Raw genomic sequence first — 26,057 nt, 5'->3', positions numbered from 1 at the left:
GCCTATGTCTTGAAGTTACCGATGACATCATTTTTAATTATTATTGGCATTTTTTATTTTCACTCCGTCACAGTGGCAGAAATAAGATTACACCCAAACATCTTCGATAGCATCTATGAGTACAAATATTTTCTTTTGCTTTGCAAATGAGCTTTTCACTTCAGTAAGTGACTGGAATAGAGAGTCCTCTGTAGGTGCTTTGCGGCCCCCGGGCCCCGAAACCTTACAGCTTCAAGGCAAACTGTTTGTTTTCACCGTTTATTTTTTTTAGCATAGATGTTTCGCCTTTTCAGCAGAGGAAACGTACGATGTGCGTTCGCGCCGGGAAAGCCGCATGGGCTAAATCATTTTCCCCCTTTCACACTAGCATTTGAACGCTCTTTACCCGTTCGCGGATTTACATGTTACAAACCAGAGAGCTTAAGTCTTTCCGAACCCTCGCCCCGAATCCTCAAAAACGCACCCGCTGAGCATGTGGAACAAATTGTCTTGAATGGGCTATTTTCTTCCTCGTGAGGTAGTGACAGTCGATCAAAAATGTTGCGTTTTTTCTGGGGGCTATAATGGCTTCCCCTCAGCCTGCGGCCCTCTTCTCCCCCAAGTTGACTGCGTCTTCTGTGGGGGTTGTTGAGTACAGGGTGTCTGCGAGCTGCTCAGGGGTTGTTTGCTCAGTGTTTTTATTTAACCTCTGACTAAGTGGCTTGTTAACAGGTAGAGAACAAGCCCGGCCCACACGAAAAGTAGAGGCAGTCAGTAGCGTCGCGTCTAGCGGGCGTTATGTTGATGATGTGGGTGTTTTGCGGACAACATTTTCATCCCGTGCATGTGGTTAGCGCAGACGTGTATTTGGCACAAAAATACATCCTCCCCCCAATCCTTCACCCAATATGAAATTTGTTTCTTATTTTATCTCTGGCTGAGGTATTTCTTTAAAACGTCCACTGGGCATTTGGCTTTTCCGCATATGTAGGAGCCAGAGAAAAGGTTCTGTGTTTGTGGCACGCAGTATAGATGGCAGCCTTCCAAACTTTTATTTTCGTTAAACTGGCTTGTTGAGGATAGAACCCCCGACTGGCTTATGGCCTATCGGCTCGCTCGCCCCATTAGGAAGCCAACTCTCACCCAGACCACTTACACTGACATAATTCTGACCCAGTGGAGCGCAGCGACTGGGGTGAACCCGGCCCACTTAAATCCAAGGCTGCCCCGTGGCCGGTTAATGCTGTGTTTATTACTGTAACTGAGGGGCACTGGGGTTGCAGAGAAGCGGGTGAGAAAACCGAACAAAAGGAGCCCAACCATCACAACAAGCTGAAGAATCCGGAAGGACAGGGTGTGGGCACGCTTCCATTCGAACGTAATGTTTAATTGATTCATTTTGTCTTCGCATTACTCTTGTTGGTGTGTGGTGTCGGGGGCATCGGGAGTGAAGGTCTACTAACATGAAGAAATGATGGATTTTTAATTTCTAAAGGGATATTTCACCCTTAAAGGGGTCATATGACAGGGCTAAAACTAACATTATCCTTTGTTTTAGATGGAATGCAATGTGTATACACGATTTAAGATTTAAAAACGCTGTATTTTCAACATACCGTGCATGTTTGTATCTCCTCTTTGCTCCGCCTCTCTGAAACGCGCTGATTTTTTACAAAGCTCGCAACTTGAGCACGATGTAAAGGATTGGTAAGGTTTTATTAAAAAAATATGATGTTAAATAGTTAAAAACTATAGCTAACTGTTTTACCTTTTACTGTATATACGAGGTTATAAAGACTATAAACAAACAACCATATACATCATACAGAGTTTGTGTGCGATAGAAACAAGCTGGCATTACAGCAGGGAATGGTATAAATAACGCCAGCGCTTCGGCCCTTCTTGATCAACCAGTGTTACGCCACGTCTCGTCGCGACTCAACAAAGACAATAAACCCAAAATATATACTAAATATAAAAAACATTATAAACACCACATTTGTTGCCTCTAGTGGGAACATTATTACTGATTATTAGGACTTATGTTGTCTTTTTTCACGTTGCGCGCGTGTCTGCATTTGCAATTCACAAACACACGACAAACTCAACTCGCTTTAGTCCGTAACAAAGTCTTTTACAATAAAAATATACTTACAGGCTGCGAATCTGAAGCGCCAGTGAAGTTGTAATGGTTGGAACGGCCCCACTTTTTAAGCAAAGCTTTCGTGCACAGCCGGCCTTGATCTCTCCCAGGTTCATGAAGCAATCTTTCGGTGAAATGCGCTGCACACACTTGAATGTTTGGATTGTACTTTTCTGGAACAGTGTTGTAAATAAAATGTAACCATTGGTTTTTAGTTGTCTCATCTTTTGGCCTGGCAAACAAAGAGTCTTTCTTTTCACAACGAAACACACAGCATCTCCGCGACAAAGCTGCAGCGGTGACGATACAATGAGATTTACAAATACGCCCACCTCACTTGAGTTTAGATTTGGGCATTCTTAAGTCAAATCATGTTACAAAGTGACGTACATTCGTAGGGGTGTGGTTACACGAGGCGTTTCAGGCAGGTCTGGGTTCGCATTCGCTTTTAGATAGAATGCATCTTTTGTTCCGACACATTAATTTGATCAATTTTACGTGTCTAATACATGCATGGGCAACTTATAACACACCAAAGACACAGAAAAACACGTATTTCCGCCATATGACCCCTTTAAATGAAAGTTCTGTCCTTTATTCGCTCTCCTGTCATTCAAAACTTATGACACATTTTTTCTGTGGAGCCAAAAGAAGATATGAGAATATCTCCGTGGTTTGTTGTTTGGTTACCAACGTCCTTCAAACATCATCTTTTGTGTTCTGCAGATGAAAGAAAGTCATACAGGTATGAAATGACATGAGGGTGAGCGCACGACGAGGAATTTTAATTTCGAGGTGAACGTCCCTTCAAGTGTTCACAAGTGCACATTTAGCAGAGAGTAAATGATGTCATGTTTGTTTTGTGAGTGATGCCTAATTTGCAAACCTCAAGTCAGTATTGTTTTTTCAAATTGTGATAAAAACAAGGCGCAAGAAGATTAGAGAGACTGGAGAGGAAGCGATGGGAGGATTCAAAGTAACGTCACCCATATAATCACCATAGCTCAATGTGTCAGAACATGCATTCTAACCTCGAGCCCACGGCACCAACAAACGCACTTCAAATCTACAAGGTGGTCAGACACAGAAACCTTAGGGCGCTTGTTAAAATATGTGTCAGTTTCAGCATACAGAGGTTTGAACGTCAGGGGACGGGTGTGCACGATGTGTTTTTATTTGAGACAACCTGGTGTTTTGTTCTATTCTCTACATCTGCACCGTTCTCTCTCTCTCTCTCTCTCTCTCTCTCTCTCTCTCTGTTATTGCTTTTTCACACCCCTCTCCTCTGGGCTTAAAAGATCTCCGTCGCTCTCTTTCAAATCCATTCCAGCTGACAGCTGAAACTTGCGTGAATACAACGTGATCCCCTTTTTGCTGTAGGGCTCGAAGTAATACTCTGTCTATCAAAAGGAATATCAGAATCGCTTCTTATAATGCTTGTAATTGAGTTCATACAGATAAAGTTTCCATTCCTAACAGCATGGACCGAGACGGAGATTTGATAACTCGAGCCCCACGACTACCAGGCTCAGTCAGAAAAGAGTCAGTGTGTGTGTTTTGGCATTAACAGCGAACTGTATCTTTTATAGACGCAGAACCGAATGAAGCTGATGGCTGATAACTACGAGGATGACCACCTTAAAGCCTCCAATCCTGACCAGGCCAATCACAAACCTTCTCCAGATCAGGTGAGCCAATCACAGTGTGTCTCGTTCATTGTGTTGTTGCACTTTTGTCCATTTATGTGTTTGACTGCTCGGGTCTCTCTTGCTAACATGGTATGAAGCCCTGAAGATCTTACTGTGATTTATGAAGAAGCCATTGCACAACCAAACGTAAACAACAGGAAATTACATTTTTCATCCCCCAACGTACAGTATCTTCAGCTCAAATTTGTGTATTGTTTCATATTAAGCTTGCATGTATTCTCATTCATGAATGTACTGTACACAAACACACGACTGGAATACTTTGGTCACACCGAACGATTCGAGAAGATTTGACTGGCTTTGTTCTTTGTTGGTTTTACACGTTGGATTCCTTCGCCTTAAGCCTCTCTGCTCTGGATGGCACTCCAGCAGGAATTAGTTCATAAGGAGAGAAAGAGGAAAGAATTGACTAGATAAAGGATGAATAGAGAGTGAAATTCAAAGAGAAAGGTTGCGTTCCCCAGTCCCAGCTCTCTCAGGAAGCACAAATCCCGCTGGTTGTTATGACATGACTTAATGCACTAAATGTAGTGTAATAATCCAGTTCAAGCGTTGCATCCTGATTCACGTGGTGAAAGAAAGCCATCTTTCAACAACGCCGGTTTAGATCCACGTATTCCCAGCTCGCACAACACAATCGATGAAAAGGAATATTGGATTTTGGTCTTCATACGCACGAATGCACATACGCTCCCACACACTAGCATATCTCTAGTCCCTGTCACAGGCCCTTTACCTTGTCCGTTTTCCCATTGCCAAGAAAACACTCATCTAACTTACATATTTCCAACTGAAATAAGAACACCTGAGCCCCCTCCAAATCTCCCCCATCACACTGTTATCACCTAAACGGAACAGAGAGCGAAATAGACCTCAAACGCTTTCATTGCAGGTATTTTCCAGACTGACGGGGTGAAGGCCACGTGTGGTACTCATTTCGAGCTCATACTGCTATGGTTTCAATCCAGTTTTAGCACAGCCGTCGGTTTTTAGGGCTGAAAGCAGTTGCGTTTAATGATCGGTTTCACTCCGGTTCAGTGACCAACTAATCAACCCTAACCCCTCTCCGCTGAGAGACCGAAAATGAACGGGAAAGTAGTGTCTTGCTCTTTGACTTGACATTCTGCGGTGGTTTTCTACGTACTGTAGATGTAGTTTTGATTCACAGCTCCGGCACTGTGTGTTATGTCATTTTCTTTCATTGCATGTCTGTCGAAGGGAAACTGTTCAGTGTAATAACATTCTCTCTCTCTCTCTCCCTCTCTCTCCCACTAATAACTTCTTTCTTTAATCCCATGCTGCCGTGGATTAAATCTGCGCTCATTTTCCACCAATAGGACGATGAGGAGGGCATTTGGGCGTAGCCAATCACATGCCCTCTCCCAGCCATTTTGTTCAGAAGGGTGAGAACTGTCTAAATGGGGCATGACGCTACACCACTGTTTTCTCCGTGGTTTCATCATGTTTTCACTGTTTTTGTGCTTTCCGGTTCATCCCATCTTTCCTTTCTCATTATTCGTATGTCTTGTGGTTTTCTTTGTGTCTGGTTTCTTTGTCCATTCATATAAATATTGTTGCTAATGAATTATTCTTTTTTCATTTATAAAGTATATGTTTTGGTTTATAGTAGGATTTGCGAATGCATTGGCTTGCAGTTATCAGACATTAACAGGCTGGAAATGATACTGTACATGTTTAAGTGGGTTTTATGTAGGATTTGTTCACCTAAAAATGGAAATTGTCATTTCTTAACACACGTCCTTCCAAAACTGTATGCTGTACTAAAAACTAAATATCATTTTCCCTCATACAATGACAGTGAACACTTCTGTCAAGCTCCAAAACAATCAAAAAACGTTCCATGAAATGAGTGATTCAGTGATTTAGTTGTGATCGTACTACTTTTACTACGCTTTTTTTGGAAGGCCGTGAGAACAAGTAAATAATGACAGAACGTTCTCTTTTTGTGGTGAGCAGTTCTTTTCAGTTGTTTTATTCGGTTTAATTTCGTTCTTCATTCCTACATTTTCCAGAGCCGACTGAAACGGTGAATTCCTTCTGTTCCTTGCAGAATCCTGTTTAGGTCTTCTTCGTGGTTCTTTATTGTTTTACACAGACAGCAAAAGAAGCGTCTGCCTTTTGACTTCTCTGGTCTTTGCCTGCCTTTTCCCACCAAAAAACATCATCATATTTGTCGCCGCACTGCCAATTTTGATGGGTGGTTTGGAGGAACCACACAGACTGTAGAGTACATATGAGCCGCACATGTCTCAGCCACGGGACACACACAGGTTCGCTCGTTGGAGACACTGGCATCCTGTCTCCCGCTGCATCACGACTGTTACCTCATGCCCATGATGATGGTAAATGCCATGCATCGTTCAGACTGTGATAAATTAGCAGGTCCCGCAGATAACCGGCATGTCCGTCGCATGAACAGCCGCATGCAGTGAAGCACATATACTGCGAGAGCAATTAGGCGTAGCGGAGCGCTGGAGAACAGTGTGGAATTGTGCAAGCCGTGGGCCCAGGGTCTCGGCAGCATGAAGGGGGGTGTTTAATCTGAACAGCTGCCCCCATACACTGTGTCCTATTTCAGGCAACTAACGGGCCTCTTTCGCTAATGTTTTTGCTTCGTCCGCAGGTCTTGATGTCTGAACCCGCTAAGCTGCTCGCTCCCATACATTCAGAATTCGGATCGTCCCCTACACCCGCGGTGCCAAACTGTACGTGTAACCGTAGCATAAAAGTCACTCTCTGCGTATCATATGACCGTGTCAAACTTGTAATGGCATTTAGCCGGGGAGATCAAGACCTCCAGGCCCCCGAACGTATTAAAGCTCACATAAAGGGCAGCCGTGTTCTTCCAACCGTGTTCTCAGGGCAAGGTGGGGAGAACCGCGTCCGTACGTACAAGCGCATGATTAGAGATGGTAATAATCTCAACATGACTCTGATCTCCTTCATGTTGAATTGTGGGTGGTCGAGGCCTATTTAATTGCTCCCCGTTTGGCACGATAACCCACATAGACTCACCGCAACCCTGGATTCAGTTTTGGCGATGATGAATTGCAGTCCGTTTTAATCTGACTGCCTGGTGTATCACTAGGGGTGTATTTACAGAGCATGCTCTCTGGCCCTTGACTCTGTTATGTGTGGCTGATTTTGTTTTTGTTCCTTGCAGTTTCGCTCGTCTTCTCATTTCATCTCCGGCTGCTGTTGCTTTTTTTGTTTTTTAGTTGTGGATTATTGATGCAGTTCTGTTTGGGTGTTTTCTCTGCTTCCCTCGTTTCGCTGTCGTCATGTGAAGATGCTTGTGGGTTTTTTCAAAATCGAGAGTTAGAAACTAACACCCAAAGAGGAAGAGAGTCTGAGATTCACGTAGAAACATTCCCATTATGGGCACAGAATATTTATAATAGTTTTGTGTAAGACTAATGGCTCTTACAGGAAGTCTTGTATAATTAGGCCGGTTACGGTTCAGGTGACCCCAATCAGCCACATTTCTTAGAAGACGTTTACATAAGACTTTTTCAATCATTTAGCTGCACGATAGAGTAAAGTGTTGAGATTTCTCTCTCAAATGGTGGATTGACTAGTTGACCTCACTTCTCAGCCATCATGACCCATCGGTATTTTGTGTAAAACTTGTCCTTAGCCTTTTTGAGCTTCGCTTTTACCTGAATTTTTGTAGGAAGTAAGGAAAACATGTGGCGACCACCATAAACTTGACTAATGTGTTATGTTCTCAGGAAATATTATAGAGCACGGCCAGCAATTGAGCATTGGACGACCCACAACCTGATGAGAGACGTTCTGCAAGAGGGAGACTAGCAAGCCAGTGTATTCCATCACACCCCCCTTTCCCATCTTTTCAACCACTCACCCAAAACAGGTCCATGCGCCGTTTTTTTCATCCAGGCTGCATATTCCTCTATTATTTTCACAGCCCCCTCCTTCTTTTGTCATGAACGTTATTTTCAAAGTGACTCACGTCCTAAGCGATGCCAAAGCTGGTGTTAGCATGCAGAACAGAAAAGTAATGAAGACTCGATTGTCGTGTCACCTCGATTTGGCGACCTTAGACATTACTAACCCTTTGGACGGTGCGATTCCATGGAAAACTGTGAAACAGGGCTTGGCATTCGCTAGCATATTCCAAGGGTCAGCGGGTACCCGTCTCGCTGGAGCAACTAAGGCGTAACCTCTGCTGAACCCGTCCCATGAGCACAGCCACCCACCATTCGCCCACATTATTAAAAAGGTCCCCGCCCCTCGGTGGAAGAACGGAGACACCGTTGCTGAGTTTGGATTTTTTTCTGCATCTCCGAAAACGGCTCAGTGGTCAGAAGGGGAACTTTTCAACAGCTCTGTTTTAGCCATTAACATGAACCGAAAACGCATGTTTGCTTTCTTATTTGCCTTTTGTACTTGCATTGTTTATTCCAGCGTGACTTTTTTCTTTCTGTCAGTTCCAACTGATTCCTGTCCAAATATTTATAATTAGATTAAAATGGGAAACATGTGGCGAAGAGGGAAGTTGCAGGGGGTCGTTGTCGAAAACCTTCCCACCTCCATATGATTTCAATATAAAACTGGCCTCTGGCTCCGTTCGCCTGGTGCAGACGAGAGGGTAGACAGCGGTGGGGCCCTCGCTCCGACAAAGTTTGGCAGGGCACAGACTTGGGGTTTCTGTGGAGCCCCTGAACCATACTGCCCTACTTCCTGTACCATGAAACCGAGATCTGCTTCTCTGGAATGGAGCCGAGCGACTGTACCCCAAATGGCTCAATCAGTCATATCTTCTCCATTTGTCGATGTCTGAGTAAGAGCATGCCATAGGAAATGAGGAAATAGGGTGTCATTGGAAACATACCCTAGCTCCTTACCAAGGGTCAAAGGTCGTTTGAGGGATGCTCGTCGCTCGCCGAGGTGCAGCATGTCGGGAGAGGCAGCAGAATAAAATTACTCCGACCCAATCAAGCGTCCGACAGATATCAACCATTCGGTCGCGGCGGCAGCACGCAAGCATTGGGTTTTATCTGACCTTGTAATCTGAGCCTCGCTCCTTGATGAGAGACCGATGGCTGCCCTTGGAGAGTCTACGGGTTGTAATCCACTCAGATAAATAGCTTGTAGTTCTGCGGTGGCCACGTTTGAATCTGCCAATCGGAAGAGAGTTTAGACCGCAGCATCTAAATGTTGCGATGATGTCATGAAGGATGAGCTCACCTATAAGAGCTTGTGTAGAAGTGTGTGAAATCTCTCCTCTGTCAGGGTTTTGGCTCTACGTTCTCCACTGGATTCTGAGAGGAACTCTGTTTAGCGTCAGCCAGATAGGCGATGACTTTACCCGCCACCTCTTTTTTATGGAATACGTCAATGTATGTATTTTCCTCGGAGGATACAGAGAATTGTAAACTGGCCTTGTGTTTGGTGAGGGAGGTCCAGTTCACTAGTCATTTCATGTCAAGAGTTATCTCTCTAAACATTCAGTTTCTCATGATTCTCATTCCCACTCAATCTATAAATAGTGGGAACAAAGACTTTAGTTTAGATTTTATCTGTGTAATTGCATGGCAAAGTGGAGTAATATTTGATTTGAGAACGTTTGACATTAAAGGCATGAAGGTGCCGTGATTTTCATATTTTCACACACGCTCTCTCTCTCTCTCTCTCTCTCTCTCTATCTCTCTCTCTCTCTCGCTCTCTCTCAGACATAGGGTTGCTTTTCTGGGCAGTTTCGTTTGCCCAGTCTTGCTTCACTGCCTGACTGTCCTGCTTTTTAAGGCCTCAGCAAACCACACGTCTTGGCCTGCTCTCCCAGGATGCATCACTCAAGAAAAATACATTTTAATGGCGCATCCATGTTTCTGGTTTCCCTCTTGGAACTAGGCAACCCAAGGACGTGCTGGCCAGCTGGGTTCTGCTCGCCTGCTCTGTGTCAGAGGGTAACTAGGAAAATAGTCTAAAGATGTCAATTAAGCCACAGCGCTTCTAGCGAATGTTTTCACTCCATCATTTCATCATTTACGCATCACTGAGAGTCTAGCAATAAAATAAATTTGAGTCCCTTAGTAATTGGTGGGTAATGGCCAAAATGACAGATTTCAATTCTTGACCTTTGAGCAATCCTATCAAAACAAATAATTGCGCAACTCCTCCCCCCTCAAACCCAGTGAACCCAACATGGCCATGATTCCTGCACAAGCTGCTGAAACAGTAAAGTTCGAGGCTCATTGTGGCGGAGATTATGCGGTCGGAACTTTTTGGCCCCCTGGTCCAGGGCGCCGTTTCTGGATGTGTTAACGGGCGGACGTGGGAGCCCTACCCTGGGCGCTGCGCCCGCCAGCCTCTCGCTCTAGATTAGACAGGGAAAGCGCTCGTTATATGACTAAGTAATGGACCGTGACCGTGAGCTGTGGAAAATCTTCACAACTCGAGCTCTTTTTAGAACGTCTGCTCACTGATAACGCAACTGTCTGAGCGTTTCCAACTTCGGTGAAAAAATGAATGATTATTCCAGGGAACTGCGTGTTTTTAAGCGGTTAATAGCTAGTATGATGCATGTTAACCATGCTCGTCTGGAAAAACAATGCATTTGAATGGATCTCGTGCTGAACTGTTATATGATATCTCAGTGGGTTTTATCTCTGGAAAGTGTTGATGTGTAACTTCTTTTAATGTAATTACCCTTGTAAAACAATTATGGTCTATTAATTGTATCTGATATGTAACGCCATCATACTTTAATGTATACTTTAGTTTTGAAATATTTACCATAGTATTGAAATGGTGCTGTAAGTTACCATGGTACTGTATACAGAAGTGGCCCAAAGTGATGTCCGGGGGATCATATTTGTACAATATTTGCTTTTAATGACCCCTCAGGTTAGATTAAAGGAATAGTCCTCCCCAAAAATGAATATTCTGTCATCATTTATTTACTGTTTCTGCTGAACACAATAAAAAGATATTTGGAAGAATGTTTGTAACCAAACAATTCTGGGGCACTATTGACTACCATATAGGTAAAAAATGTACTATGGTAGTCAGTGGTGCCCCAAAACATTTTGGTTTCCCACGTTCTTCAAAATATCTTCCTTTATCTTCAGCAGAACAAAGACATGTTATGAGGTGTATGATACAAAATGGACAAAGCACTTAACTTTTAAAGTATTTATTTGTCAAAATGATTGGGAAAAGGGCAATATTTACAAAATAAAGTATGAATATGTCAATTGTCCAAAATTAGACATCACTTTTGGCCACTCCTGTATGTCCAAATATCATGGTTGTACAAAATATCAATGATAGCATCAAGCACAATTTGTTAAAACGAAAACACTTGCCAAATTTGTGTGTGCCTCAACACTCGACAAAGCTTCATCAGGTCTTGTGTTTCAAATTCCAGGTTGTTCTCATTTTTAGTGCTTAGACGTGGTGCTTCCTCATCTCCGTTTGCTGAATGTTAGCTACATACTGCTAATAAACTCCCTGCGGCATGTCAATAGGCCTTAATGCTTTCCAGAGCTGTGGATGGGGGCTTTTGCAGCAGGTTGAGCACCCCCTCACCCCCTCACCCCCTCACCCCCTCTGCAGACGCCACCCGACTGATTTAAGGCTGATAGGAAAGAGCTGGCTAAGATTCTGCACCCTGCGTAAGCTGTCCAACAACCACCTTAAATCTCCCAGTTCATTTAGCACTTAACCAGCCGTGGATGTAATGGGCGCTGGAGACCAGATGGGTGGAAAGAGCGGCGTTGCTCCCTCTCTCTTTTTCTTCCTCCTTTGCTGCTTCTTCCTCTTTGTCTCTTCCCCCACTCGACGCTCAGTCTGTTTCCGTTTACCCAGCCTCTCCAATTAAGCCTAAAATCGAGGACCAAGAACTGCCGCTATTATCAGTCAATAAAAAGGCAAACTTGCCATGTGTGCATCACACTTGACTGGCGGCCATATGTGTTGAGAAGAGACTGGTAGACTGATCACCAATCAGTTGACTAGTTTGAAGGTTTTGACGTTTAGCAGTGGTGTTTTGGTTAGCACTTCAATTGGTTTTTGTCTCCGTTAAAACGAACCACTGAGCTGTTGCCACCTCCTCCAAGACCTAAATCTTTCTGTCTCTCAGGACATGTGTGATAGCAGATTTCATACCTTCAGAGCCAGCGGGAGTCTGTTAGAACCATCTCGACCAACTTTGCATCCTTGAACTCACCTAGAGCCCCGTCCTCGTCTTACAATTTCCTCTGTCCTCTGTCTTTAAAAGCGTAGCAGCATAAGTCTTCTGGTGTTGAGTGTTACACAGGGGAAACCCTTTGACCTCGGGATGTGGGTCACCTTAGATCTCTCCATCCGCGGTTGCTCTCAAAACGCCTGCTTCCTCTGTTGTGTGTTTGGGGTGGTGTTTGAGTTTCTAGGAGTTAGACAGGAACGCTATTTCATAAGTTATGTGTGAACACACGGCATTAGGATGTCTCTGCTTTTGAACCCGTAGACAACACAGCAGAAGGTTAGAAGGAGCAGTTGGTCCAGGCACAAAACTACAAACAGTAAAGGCTTTTTAAGACCTCAGATAAATGGATGCCATTAAGGAAGTAGTACTAACTCGAGTCAAAGGTCTTTGTTGTATCGCCGGGTTAAAGTTGAATGTGACACATTTATTGCGTTGATTTAAATCATTCGCTCATGGCTCTCTGAGATGCCCCAGAGTTCCTGTAATAACGTTGATGGCAGATCTGGCTTTAGTCATTAACTGGTCTGGTTCGCCCTCACAGTGGGGTAGATGTTCTGGCGCTTTGCTACACGCTCGCCCCTTCCTCCGTTTTTCTTACGTTAATGATGCCCCTCAACCTCGGCTCAAAGAGGTCGGAACCTTCTTTCACCCCAACACCCCTCACCCTCGGGGTCGTGACCCCCATTGCCACTTCCCCTCCTCCTGGAGCGAAACTCAACCCACACGACAGTTTTACTTCCCTTTTGCCGAGGCTAATTTGTTCTTGGCAGTGCTCTTTTGCTCATTACAGACGTGTATTCGCACACATAACCCAAACAGGCTCAATAAATGGAATGTCGTCCCTAGACAGCGGCCTTCATGGTCTGTTTAAATGGCGCTATGATGGTGACACTGGGAGTTGCCTAATTTATAAAAAAACACTTTTCCAGAGTCAACAGTAACCTGCTCTGGCTTTTTGTCCTCCTTACCCCCACCCCACCCAATGCTGTTAAAAACCTGCTTATTCTATTAGCCAGTGACTGACTGAGAGATTTGGCATGTAAGTCAACAGTCATAAAACCCCCCATCAGTATAAATCTAATGGCATTTATATAAAAACCTGCGTATATAGGTGACGAGACTCTTAAGTTCATAAAACGCTAGAGCAGCGGAGCCCTGGCATGCATAAATCTTGCATCTCTTAAAACACGAGTGCCGTTGTGCTTAATTCGAAATGTGAAAGCATGCAAGAGAGAAGGCCCAAGCAAATGAAAAAATGCATTTGAGAAGTGTGTGCGTCTCTTCTGAGAAATATTGCGAGTTGTGGAGAGAGGCAACGCAGTCAGTCACTTATAAAATGACAGTATGGAAAGATAGAGTGACTCACCTGCTCTTAATCTGCCCGCTAGATCTGCTCTCTGCGCTCGGATTACATGTGTTTCTGTACGTGCGCTTTGGGGAGGTATGCGTGCGTGTCGTCCGAGGCTTTATTTGACAGTTGTTTTTTCCATATCAGTGTTGTTTCATTCCGTTGAGACGATACGTCTGCTTGAAATGCGCAACGTGAAGGCAGACCCACCAGCTTTGTGCTGTAGGTTTGAAGCTTCACATGCGCCTCCTTATCTTTATCCCCTTAACGCTCATGGACGCGTTGCATGGCAAGGCTGAAAGTGGATAGCCCAATAAAACTCTCAGCCATGGGAAGGGATGTGCGCCCTGGCCCGGCTACTGTTCGAGGAGAGGCCCTTCAGGTCTTCAGATCCTCCCCCTTCCCGGAGTGAGCCGCGTTTTGAGCTGGGCTTCAAGGCCGCGTCAGGGGCTTCCTGTAGCGCCGGGCCTCAGGAGTCTTTGAGGAAGGAGCCAGTGGCTCGTCTCTGATGGAGCGCCTGACTGACAACATTGATCCAGACTCTTGCCTCTCAGTGTGGGTATCGAATGGCACCCGATGAGCTGATAGGTGATAAATGAGAGAGGGAAAAATGTGGAGGCCGGTCATTGTTGAGGGGTATGGCTTTTGGAGAAGGAGGGGTTCTTGTGGGATGACAGGGCCAGGTAGAAATAGGTATGCAACACACTTCAGCATCTGGTGAGGACAGCTCCTTTCAAGGGGAGGTAATGAAAGAGAGCAGATGGACAGACTTCTCAGTGATGCTTTTCTGTAGTCTTTAGACGGGAGTGGGAGTGTGAGGTTCAAGAAGGCGACGTTTGCTGCTGAGGTAGAAAGGGTAAAGTCAAGTACTCTATACCAGTATATAGGTTTTAGTTTAGAGGGTCGGAAAATTCCCCTGTTGTAAATCTGTCACCTGGGCATGATGTTTGTTTTTGTTATTGTTGAATTATTTATAATCTCAGTCTACCACATGACTCTTTAAAAATGACACGGCGACGCGGCACAAGCAAAGCAGTTGTGACAGCACTGAATTGACAGAAAACATCGCCAGTAGCAAGACTGATGTTGCCAGCATTGTGCTAACTCTCGGTCCAAAGCTTAGCTTGACTGTACCAACCTGCTTACAGGAGGTGATGAAGCTTGACTTTTCAGTTTGTCAGCTCTCTGAAGAGGCATTGATTTAGCAGTCGAAACCACGCGGTGAGAGATGGAGCTGTTGTGTAACTCCATTCGCTCTTTCTGCAAGCAAACATAAAAGAGGATAAATGTCAAATCCTATCACTTTTAAGTCCTTTATAAATTACATTAGCACACCAGCATGCTTTCAATCAACCATGTACCGTATGTAACAAGTACGCATGTGTGCACCGTCGCTAAACCCGGGCTTATTTTAACTCGGCTGTTTTTTGTGCGTATCCACACGGCCCGTGCAAAAGGGCAATTCTGTCACAGTGGTTTGGAGGGCTTCTATCAGACCGCCTTTTTAAAGCCTCGTCCCTCCTTCTGTGGCCGCCAGTCAAACCGAAGGCCCCAAATATCCTCCGGCAGCACTGCTTGGCTGAGATACAAGACCTGATGGAGATGCCGAGGAGGTATCGCCCTTACAGCTCTTTAGATACCATCTGATGTGTGTCACGTAGATAAATGTAGACTTTTTTTGTCACAGCTTTTTTTCTTGCATTATTATTCATTCGCCTTCAGGCAAGTTTCGGTGATGTGTCTGGGTTTAGATTCTGGCACTTTAGTTTTTAAATCATAGCGTGTCACGAGTACGATGTAGGGCTGTGTGCGTCTCCTCTAGTTCTATGCACAGACACAGTTTGCACCATCTAATTGGTTCCAGAACTGGAGGGAAAACCAGCTGCCCTCTTTAGGCATTCTTTTGTTCCTCGACTCTCTCCCTTCTCATTTTCTCCCTCATGTGCTCTTCTCCTCCTGGTTTCGTGCCCTCCCTCACCGTAACCTTCCTCCATCTTGTTCTTTCACAGTTTTGTTTGATCACACTCGGCAGCCAGGATGCACCCAAGAGAGCCTTCGTGGCCCCCGGCAAGCCAACGAAAACAGAATAACATTCGGTCCTGGAAAAGATACAGATGGGGTTAATAAGAATGAATAAAGTGCGGGGACACAAATGTTCGCTTCACCATACTCTGCGTTTCTCTTTCCTTACATCTCTCTCATCGCTCACGTTTTCTTTTAAGGCTCCGTTTCCCGTTCCTGCTTTCTGACAGTCAGGTAACTGTATTGGCTTTCTGTTCTTGAGCGATGAGGAGCGTATCCAGTACTCCCCAAGCCCAACTATGTTCACGGCCCGAATATTTATCGAGGAAAATTTCAATCGATCTTCATGCTGTCTCATGCTGGACTGTTGAACTTCAAAAACATCGCACACCCGAGAAATGATGGGTCGTCCGTTACAGCCCGAGACCAGTTTATGTAACACAACGATACATCAGAGAATATATTTGTTAGGTTTTTGTTTGCGGTGCGCGTCTACTCTTTTACTCATCAGTTCATTATCAATGGTTTGATCTGTCATCCACTGTTTAATGACTTATTTATTCAGTTTAGTTCACATGGGATATGCAACTAAAAACTTTGCCGATTCCCACAGATTTAAAACACTTGTCATTTGCAAAGATCTAAATGCCTACAGTAAATGTGTGTTTATGAAATATATTTTAAATATTAAAAGGATTTGGAGAATATGTCTCCATTAGCCTACTTGTGTTTTATACATTTTAGCGTATCTACAGTAAATCTGTTCCGTAGAACATTTTGTTTACTGGTGGTACTTGGAGTAATATGGGGCTGATCTTATTGAAAACAAAATGCAAACAGTAAACAGTAAACAATACTGCAGAATAGGCTGTTTAGCACTTGCAAGATTTGAACCTACAGCCTTCTGGTTACCAGAAGTCACATAAAAGCACTTATTCCCGCCCGAACTTGCTCCACAAACACATTTCTATTGATCATTTCTCTGATTTAAGATCAGTTGTGTTAGATGAACAACGCAGTGGACCAAATGTCTTTTGTTGAAGCCAACAGCTGTCTCTACAGTGCATGACACATGCAGCTTAAAGCACGAAGGAAGTAAATGTATTATTTTGAAGGATTTATAAAAGCTGTTCAAACGCCCGCTGTGCGTTGAGATGTTTTGTGTATAGAGATGTTTTCTAAAGAGCGGGCATCTGTCGGCAGATTTCCAGGTGACCCAAATTGTTTGTCTCTGTTCCTGGACTGGAAATGTATCGAAGCTCAAAGACAGATTTGTATTGTGTCACTGGTGTGTGCGATTCCTGTGTTTCAGCTGTGTTCTATCATTCTTAATCATTTCGCTGAACATTGCTCTTTTTTCTTCTGAAAATCTCCTTTTTAAAAACTATCGGATGTGACAGTGCAATCTTATCTTTGTCTTCTTGCTAAACGTGTTATTTGAGGCATTTTAGCATGCGCCTGCATACCCTTTTTGTGTCTTACTGGCTCACGTCCAGATATCTAAATTGTGAATGGCTGGGAAAAGTGAGATTAAAATGGCTCTTTATCTCTAACCCATTTCCTCATTCCTCTGTTCTGGACAGATTATCCCCCCGCTCATAGACCTCAATCACAACCGCAGTAAACTGAAACTGTACATCGGCCACCTCACAGCGCTTTGTCACGAGAGAGACCCCCACATCCTGCAGGACCTGGCCCCGCCCTCTGCATACCACCACACACAACAGGACACCTGGGAGGAGGAGCTTCAGAAGATGCGTCCAGAACAGGTGAGAGACTGGCGTCAATATGGCTTCTTTTCTATTATTCCTGTTGTAAACTGAATTTTTTTCTATTTTTTTCTAAGGAATTATTTGCGTGTTTTTATGTTTAGTTTTTTTTTTATGTGTGTGTGTTTTTTAGTATTATTTTTTTATTTCGGTTTTCATGTTCATTATATTTTTGTTTTATTTTGGGGTCATGGAAATGCATTTACATTTTTTATCTAGCTGTAATTTTTTATTTTATTCAATTAAATTTTAGTTTTTAATTTCAGGTTAAAAAAAGTTTTTTATTTCATCTTTTTGCATGACCAATCAATTCATCCAATGTCCCTCCATCGGCACTATTGTTTACACAGCGGATTCCTGTTATGATGGCATCGTGCCATCACTATGAAAACTCTTGAATTTTTAAACACCTTACCTTATTAATTTAACTCTTATTTCACAGTTCCCCTAGCACATAAATTGCACAAGAAGGTTTGACTGCGCTTCTTGCGGTGTGTGCGCGAGGAACTGTAAGGTTCCTCGGGTACTTGGAATTGTCACCCATCGATTATTGGAGCCATCTGGCCTGGCCCACAAGGGTCCAAGCTGACGCGAACGCTCGCGGTCTATAAATCTCCTATTGGCTTTGAGAATCAGTCTCGCTCTGCGTAAATGCCATTAGTTGTCTTTATAGAGTGGAATGTCTTCCTACAGAAAATAAATAGTCCAATATATTGTGTTTTATTAGCGTCATTTACTGTTACTTTAACAAAAGAAACCCAGAAAGCTACCCAGAGGCTCACTTAAAAATCTGCGGCGAGCCAAGAGCAGAGAAGGGGGAGTGAGGAAGACATAGGAAAGGAGGAGGCATGGAGGAGAAACGGGAATGGCGCGATAAAGAAAAGGAGCGTCTGCGTTTGAGAAGGCAGTGGCTGGATTTAGTCTCACCATGATGAATGATCCGCTCTCTGTAATAAATGCACACGCGGATCCATTTTCTCCATTTCGCTTTGAAGCCATTTCCATACCTAACCTAACAGTAAATTGTCTGCAAACGGACACTGGGTTTAGTCCCCGAGCCGGCACGTCCCAGTTCTGCATCCACTCCTGATGCTTTTGGTAACATCAGAAAAATAAATTGTCTGGAAGTCTACGTATACATTATGCTCACTTTAAATCGGCCCCGTTTCTCAAGGGGAGAGTCGAGTGATCTGCTGTGCGGGTGCCAAGGCCCATACAATGCTCATGTGTTTTACTGTATAGGGAACTGTCTGCTTGGCAGGTTTTTGGCTCGACTTGACAATATTGAAATGCGTTTTTTATGTGAGATGCCTGATGACAAGCCTTTGGCTAGTGAACAAATAATGTTTAAGATTTTTCGTTTGCTTTGCAGCAAGTAAACTTGGTTCCGAAAATCGAGGGCTTTTTCCCCATGCTTGTTTAATGTGAAGTCGGGAGACGTCTGTACATTTATTTTTCTTTGAGAGAGGTAGCTTTCATCAGCGAGTGTGCGAATGGGACGAGGTTCTGCAGCCTTTTCAATCTTTGGGTAGCCACTGGTCAGTCAAGGCTTCTGTGCATAAACACAGTCAGCATCAGGTCTGTTTCGTAGCTCTTGAATAGATTGGACTAGAGCTGAGCAGTGCCTCGAATGGAGCAGTGCTAGACCAGATATTTAAAATAATCCACTAAAAATGACTGATTACTTTCCTAAAATTCACATTCATGCATTTAAAAGTAATCGCATTTTTGCCTCTATATCACCACCTGTGTTTGAAACGTAAAATTGCAGGTTGCGTTACTTATTTGTATGTTAGATAGTCAAACAGTCGTTTTCCACAAAACCATACCCCAAGGCAGAAAATAATATTTTGACTTTTGAATACAGATTTTTTTTTTGTACTTGATCAAAACTGAAAAGTTACAGATTGCAGCTTTAACAAATAAACATGTGCAACTCAATAGCTTATTTAGTACTAGTGACTTTGTTTCAAACTTGAAGGCTAAAGATTTTACATTAAAGCTATCGTGTGTGTGTATTTGAATAACTTGTAATGAGACTTTTTGTAACATTGTAACAAGTTTTTGACACTTCTTCAAAGAAACCATGCTCTGCTGGTTTAGTTACCAGAACAACATGAAGATGAGGCTGTTTGGGCGAACATGGTGTTCTTCCTCCAAGCTGTTATTCCTCCCGGACCCTCTCGAATGTCAACGATCCAGTGTTTATCTCGTCCAAACTCTGAATGACAGTGTTTAGAAAGCGCCCCTTCTCATGATGGGCCGATAGAAACTTCTGGACGTCTGTGCCAGGTTTCTGACTCGGTTAGCTGAAGTCAAATTGGGTTGTGGGATGAACGTGTCCCCTGCAATGACATCACCGTCATCCCCTACCGTTTTAAGCAGTTGTTGCAGGGCTCTAGACAACTTTGGCACTTTTGTTTAGGCAGTTGGACACTGTAGTGGAGAGATAATGAATATTTCAGGTTGCACCGGTTGGGCTTCACCTTTCAAACATTGACACACATCAGAATTTTCCCTCCAAATCCGATAGCTGGAAGATATTTTGCATCGCACATCCATATGGTATGCACATGTACGGAATCCTGCTCATTCTTCAGTTACATGTCCTGCATGTAAGACACAATCCGCTTGAAGACACTTTTGGTCTTTCTCTGATGGCGGAATCACTTGCAGATGGCGAATTGGAAGAGTTGCCGGCATTCACAAGCCCGTTTGATTGATGTCTTCTTTGACCTCTCATCTTCATTTTGTGTCGGGTGTGTAGCACATTACATTAGCATTCTCTCTGCGCCGAATTTTACCCCTTTAGATCCCTTCAGCTCCACGATGCCAGAACGGGCATGTTTGGCCATGACAGGCTAAAATTGACGAGAAAAGTCTGGGCTCATTATTGGCTTATTTTGCATGTTCTGCTCGGTCCATTATTGTTAGTAACGTCCACATGAATTTACTTGTGGCGTCTTTTGATGGCGCATATGCGTCCTCGTAGACCCTTAAGCGGTTTGATTCGGGAAAGGTTTTTTGCTAATCATCATTCTTGTAAACCGAGTTATTAGTCGCTAATTGAATGGGCTTTTGGGCGCAGTCGCCATCGTGCCCGTAGAGGATTGAGGTTGATGTCCTCTATGCCCAGTCCTTTGCTAATGACAAGCCTCGCGCTTTCAAAACGTCCTCCAGTAATTTACAAGGCACCGCACACTGTTTGAGCTCATGCCCTTCTTTTGATGCCCAACATTGATCTGCTAATTAACAGTTTTTATGTGATTCTTTTTTCATGGCCTGGCACTCTAAGCTGGCACTGAGATGGTGTACCGCAGTGCTTTAGATTTCACCATAATTTCCTTGTCTCTTATGTGGTTGTAATACATAAAAAAGTTTTGTTTTTTGTTCTTTATTTTTCTCTTAATTGCTATTGTTTTCTGCTCTGATGTCGTCCTAAAGCTCATATGTTTGTTTGCAGGATTTCCGCACACCCATACGTTCACAAAGACGCTGTCGCTGACTAACACAAACAGGATAATCAACGATTGCACAACCCCAGCCCGCAAAAACATCACTGGTGTATAGACTCATCAAGACAATGCAAATACACAAGAGGGTCGTAATAAACACACTTGTGAAATCACACTGGTATATTACTCGAACACCACCAGACCTCGCTGCCAGCCCGTCTTCTGTTGTGGCCTGTGCTTCTTTTATTACTCGTCTTGCCTGTTTTTTCTCTCTGTTTATGGTGCGATGTTGTTTTATTTGGTTAGAGCTGTTCACAGGATGTTACTGTATCTCTGGAATGCAAAAAGGTGATTAAGCCGGCCCTGAACGAACCATTTAGTCATATACAACCCACAGAGCCATCAAAGGCAATAAAGCCACTTTATTTGAAAAGAATTGGTGTTTTCAGGAACAGCTGTAAATAATCTAGATAGCGCCTTAGTGTAGTTTAGCTTAAGTTCTATTGGGTCATATATGAGGAAAATTATCAGAATTTATCGCTCCATTGTTCACACTTACACATGTTGGATTATAAAGGATTTTGGTTACACTTGGTGTATGAAATTTAGCTGCATGTCGCCGAGGTTGCGAATTTCAACCAACGGCTCACTCCACCGCTCCTCCCTCTCTTTCGAAGCACTACGGTGGCAAAGACACAGGACTAAGATGTCGTCACGTTTTTGCTTCTTTGCAGAATGAGATAACGTATTTACGAAACGCGCTCTGTAGAGCAGTTTGTCCGTTTAGGGCTTCTGTAGAAACATGGCGAATTCCATGTAAGCGGAGCCGCGGTGTATGTAGATAGAAACAGCTCATTCGTGGCTAATAAAACAATAAGGCTTCATTATATACGGTCTTTATACACCTCTGAACACGTAGTTATGTGTATCGTATTGCATTTCTTTCTGTGTATCAAAAAATGACACGCAGCACCTTTAAGGCACACAATAAGTCTCTAGGGTATATTAATGTACCCAAAAAAGGAACAGCATTTGATGTGCTGTATACCCGTAATGGTACAAAGGGGAACCACCCCAGAGTCAGAAAAGGTAAGGTTTTCAGTCTTTTTATCTGACTGTGTACCATCTATCACTGTACCACATTAAGTGGATGCAATTTTGCTAAAAAGTACTGTGGCTGTATTATAGTACCGTAGTATTTTAAGATATATAATGGTACTGAATGATACCATATGCATATACCACAGTATTTACATAATAAGCACTGAATAGTGTCCAAAAAAAGGTATGCGTCCGGAAAACTTTGGCAATACAATTGTCCTATATTGTTTGTGTAAATAGCGGGTGAATTATTCCTGGAGAGGATGTAGTCATCTGTGACATTATGGGCAGCTGTGGGACTCTCTGCTCCTGCATCGCAGCTGCGTCTGTGATGAGCAGTAATTGTTTGATGAAAGTTGCTGTCAGTTACATTCTGCGGCCAGTTTCACCTCCTGTCTCATAACGCTGGAGTTTGCTGTTTACTTTAAAGAGTGCTGATCTTAGATCAGTATGCAAAGTTAGCAGTCCTGCAGGAGAGAAGCCCAGCGCTCGACTGCCCTTGGCCAAAGTCATCTGGCTGTGATCTGGCAGCACAAAGCCAGCTGTATAAATAGGGGGAGAGTCTTGCATTTTACGGGTCACCCTGAATAAAACATGAACTAGAGAAGATTGATTATTAATGACCTCAGGGCTGGAACAGAAATAATCCGTTAGGTCTTTCGTTTTCCCTCCTTCGCTCTGGGCGCACCTTTTGCTCGCTTTTCCTTTCCGATTGGCACTGCGACTGTCTGTGTTCAGATGCGTTCCCCGTTGAACCAAACATCTGCAAAATACATGTTTTCATAGTCGACTGCTTTCACGAGGATTTCGCAGTCCAAACTGCTGAAGCACAGGACATTCATTTAAACTCCAACTTATTTTGAAATATACAAAATGATTGGGGTGTGCTAATCACCTCATCAGACCTGGATTCACTTCCATGTGTGGGCTCTTTTGCTTGAGAGCAACAGGAACTGGTCCCGGATCAGCTCCCTGATGTTCCGTGCCGGCGACTGTATTGCGTCTGTACCCGCTGGGGCCGGCTGCAAGCTGACAGGGCCATGAATCCCGGCCCGCGTAAGTGCAGTGTAATTTAAAAGGGCAGGAAATGGGGGTAAACATAGTGGAACATGCCTACAACCCGCACGGCTACGATTAATAAAAGCACATGGAGCCGGCTGTGTTTGTGCCGTAAGTAGGCTTTTAAATTACCAGCTTGTCTCTCTCCCTCTTTTTCGTGTACTGGCTGACATCATCGTTCTTGTAATGCCAGCATCAGTAATAGCAGTAGTCATGGAAGAGTCACAAAGGTGTGACAGAGAGACATTAAAAGTCGTCTGTGAACAAGCACTACCTTAAATAAACACATCACAGAGACTGGAAATGAGACATAGAGGCGTCATAGTCTGTGCACGTGTTGATTTTTGAAAGCAAGGCCATGTTCGCACCGGTAGATTTGTCTCGGATGATCCGATCGGATTAGAAAGTGTAGACATTTTTTGGTGCACTCTGTAATCTGAACCAATGTGAACACTAAAACTTTAGTTGCTCTTGTCTAGATTTCTCCCACCAAACGCTGTTTTGGGATACCTAGTTTCAACCAGTGCTAATCCTGAGGCGGTGCTGAAAAGCCCGCTAAACCAACAACACTTTTCAGCCGACCCCTAAACATCCCGAGCGAGTGAAAGAACAGCCCCATCTTCAAAGCCATGCGAAATGAGCCCTTTGTGCCGCACGTCTTTCTGATCCAGGGTTCGGCTTTCCTTTTCTCCCAACCAGCAAAAATGTGTGAAAGCGAGGCCTGGAACGCAGGCTTATGTCCCAGCACATTCGCCTTACGAAGCACTTCAGGAGGAAGAACAATATATGAACTAAAAACCCCAAATGATGAAACCATGAGCGAGATTGAGTCGTCTCAGCTGGAAGCCGCCAAGGCAAACATCGACATACTTGGGCAGGTTTATTGTGATTTTCGCGCTCTGATGAATCAGAATTTTTGAGTTTCTTTGCTGGTTTGGGTTACATCAGCCGTAAACTACACCAGATGATATTTATATATATTTAAAATAAACGTAGCTCTGTATACTGTGGTGGGCTCTATGAGGCCAGATTTTGATTGCACTTCTGCTTTTTGTTGTCCTTATGTTGTTCCAGTTGCTTCCATTGTTTCCCTCATCTGTAAGTCGCTTTGGAAGATAAAAGCGTCTGCTAAATGGCTCAATGTAAATGTAAATATATATTTGCATTTTAGGGCTGCCAATTTAACATGTTAATTTGATGAAATTTCAATAAAGAAAACATGATAAAGAAATTCAAGCCATTCAATTTGAATGACTTTTGACAAAAAATGATCCTTAATTTCTTGCGATTTCAGGCCGCTTTTAAATTTGACACAAATTGGTTTTAAAAACATGATGCTTACGACACAAGACCCAGCACAACTCATCTGGCAAAACAAGGCAACGTCTTTGAAATCCTTTTAAACGCTTTGAATTTGTGGAGATCGTCAGCGAAGATTATATTATGGAATTTAATTGGATCGAAATGAATTCGATGAAACATTTTAATTGACAACCCTGAACTATATTTATGCTTGTTTGTTTTCGTCCTTTGAAAGGCACGAACAACGAAGCCGTTGAATTTTTGTGGTTTGTCGCTTTATCGGCCCGCATCATGAATCATCCCACAAAGAAGAGGAACTGTCAATCTGTGGCGCTGCTCCTCCGATGGCTTTATTTGCGACAAACTCCACACCATTCGCAGTCATGGCATCTGTTTCACATTGAACTTTGGCTGGGAAAAAGATACCCCGATGGATCCGACTCCTACTTCCTCTTTTTCTTGCAGGCTATGCCAGTAGGCAGCTATATTATGAGTATAACAGCTCATTCAGGGCCTGTCAGATTAATAAAGCCTATTAAGAGTTGAGAAGGGTTTTATGAAAGTCTATGTTTGAAACAGGGTTATTTTCCACAAATATTTAAAAGCCCGTTGGGCTCTTTTAGCGTCCAAGTGCTTCCATGCTGACCGTCGGGAAGTTTTGTTTAGGGTGGGGCCAGCCCTATTAAGATCCGTTGCCATAGAAATCCAACAATTGGTGTGTTGACGGCTCTGTTTATCGTCTCATACATCAGTATAATTTCACATCGCTTGTGTGTGTGTGTGATTCGGTGATTCGCAACAGTCTAGCCATGATCGTTAGTAGCGACTAGGAGTGTGTTCTGTAAAGGAATGTGGTTGTAATTTATCCCTATGCAAAAGCCCCGCGGCATTTTGGGTATGGAGTCATTGGATGGAGAAAAACGACAACAAAAAATATCTAAGCATCGCAAAATGAAAACATGCCCTTTCATCATCTTGTGGTGGGTGTTAACGTTGAAGTTATTTTGATCTGACTTTTTGATCGTGATTGCTTCACCGGCTTGACCACATACGTCGTAATAGTGCCCCCCCTCTCCGCTAATATACTTTAACCTCACTCAGACTCGTGTGTCCTCGTCCCCCCGAAACTCCATTAGATTTGACGGATGGGGTACACAGATCCGGCCACAGCCGAGGCGGAGGGCGGCTCTAATCAGATGCGGTCGCTATAGAGTCACTTTATATAAATAGCCACACCTCCTCCGCTGCGAAGCAGGCTCTGGTTGGCTTAGTTTGCATCATATGGCTAACGGCTTCACGTCAGAGTGCTTGGTTCATAGATGGGGATCAGACTGAAAAATGGGAGATGGAAGATAACACGGTGAACTAAACTGCTAGGATTGTTTTTTGTCTTTTAAGTACAGTGAGAGGATAAGAGAGGGAAAGACAAACAGAAAGGCCGGCGAGAGATCCCACTTTAAGTGCCTCTTAGCAAAGCCGCAGAGGGTTTTGCTCTAACAGGGAGGAAGTGGGGAAACTGCTCGTCATAAGCTGAACACCATCCAAAGAGACCATTTTTACAGATATGTGCGTGTGTGTGTTTGTAGGAGTTAAGGATAAGAGAGGAGGAAAGAGTCAAAGAACAAAGAGAACAGTCAAGGGTTTAGCTTTAAAGATAAACCAGATTCTAAAGATATGAGCTTGTAGCGTAGCGACCCAACTGCGGCGGCCTAGTTGGGGAAGAATGGCCTTCAAGGATGTGAACAGAGGTTCAAGTGACCTCATCTCACTTTATTTGGGTGGTGTGAAGGTTTTGGGCGAAATGCACTTAAATTGTCCCGCCGATGCGGATTGGCGCTCCCCTTCTCCCCGTTAATGATGAGGACCTTTGAACACGGTCCCTTGATAGAGAGAGCACAGTTTCCTGCTTAAGGGATCTTTGTTTTCTCTCAAAATAC

The 26,057-nt window shown here is 43.7% G+C and overlaps 1 protein-coding gene across 11 annotated transcripts in view; it reads left to right on the top strand.

Annotated features, from left to right (window-relative positions):
* Positions 1–26,057, top strand: part of erc1b (ELKS/RAB6-interacting/CAST family member 1b) — a 158,860-nt gene that overhangs the window by 121,497 nt on the left and 11,306 nt on the right. For 9 of the 11 annotated variants that reach the window (XM_057323925.1, XM_057323924.1, XM_057323923.1 and 6 more), the window contains 2 exons: positions 3,712–3,810; positions 17,018–17,203. In XM_057323925.1, coding sequence (XP_057179908.1) covers positions 3,712–3,810; positions 17,018–17,203 — 285 coding nt within the window. Of the gene's footprint in view, positions 1–3,711; positions 3,811–5,168; positions 5,235–17,017; positions 17,204–26,057 lie in introns of those variants that run through there. The other 2 variants (XM_057323928.1, XM_057323929.1) reach the window with 1 other exon arrangement.

Source organism: Triplophysa rosa, linkage group LG24 (genome assembly GCF_024868665.1).
Source record: "Triplophysa rosa linkage group LG24, Trosa_1v2, whole genome shotgun sequence".
Classification (NCBI taxonomy): Eukaryota; Metazoa; Chordata; class Actinopteri; order Cypriniformes; family Nemacheilidae; genus Triplophysa; species Triplophysa rosa.
Note: the sequence above shows the minus strand (reverse complement) of the source record. Positions and strands in the feature narration are given on the sequence as shown.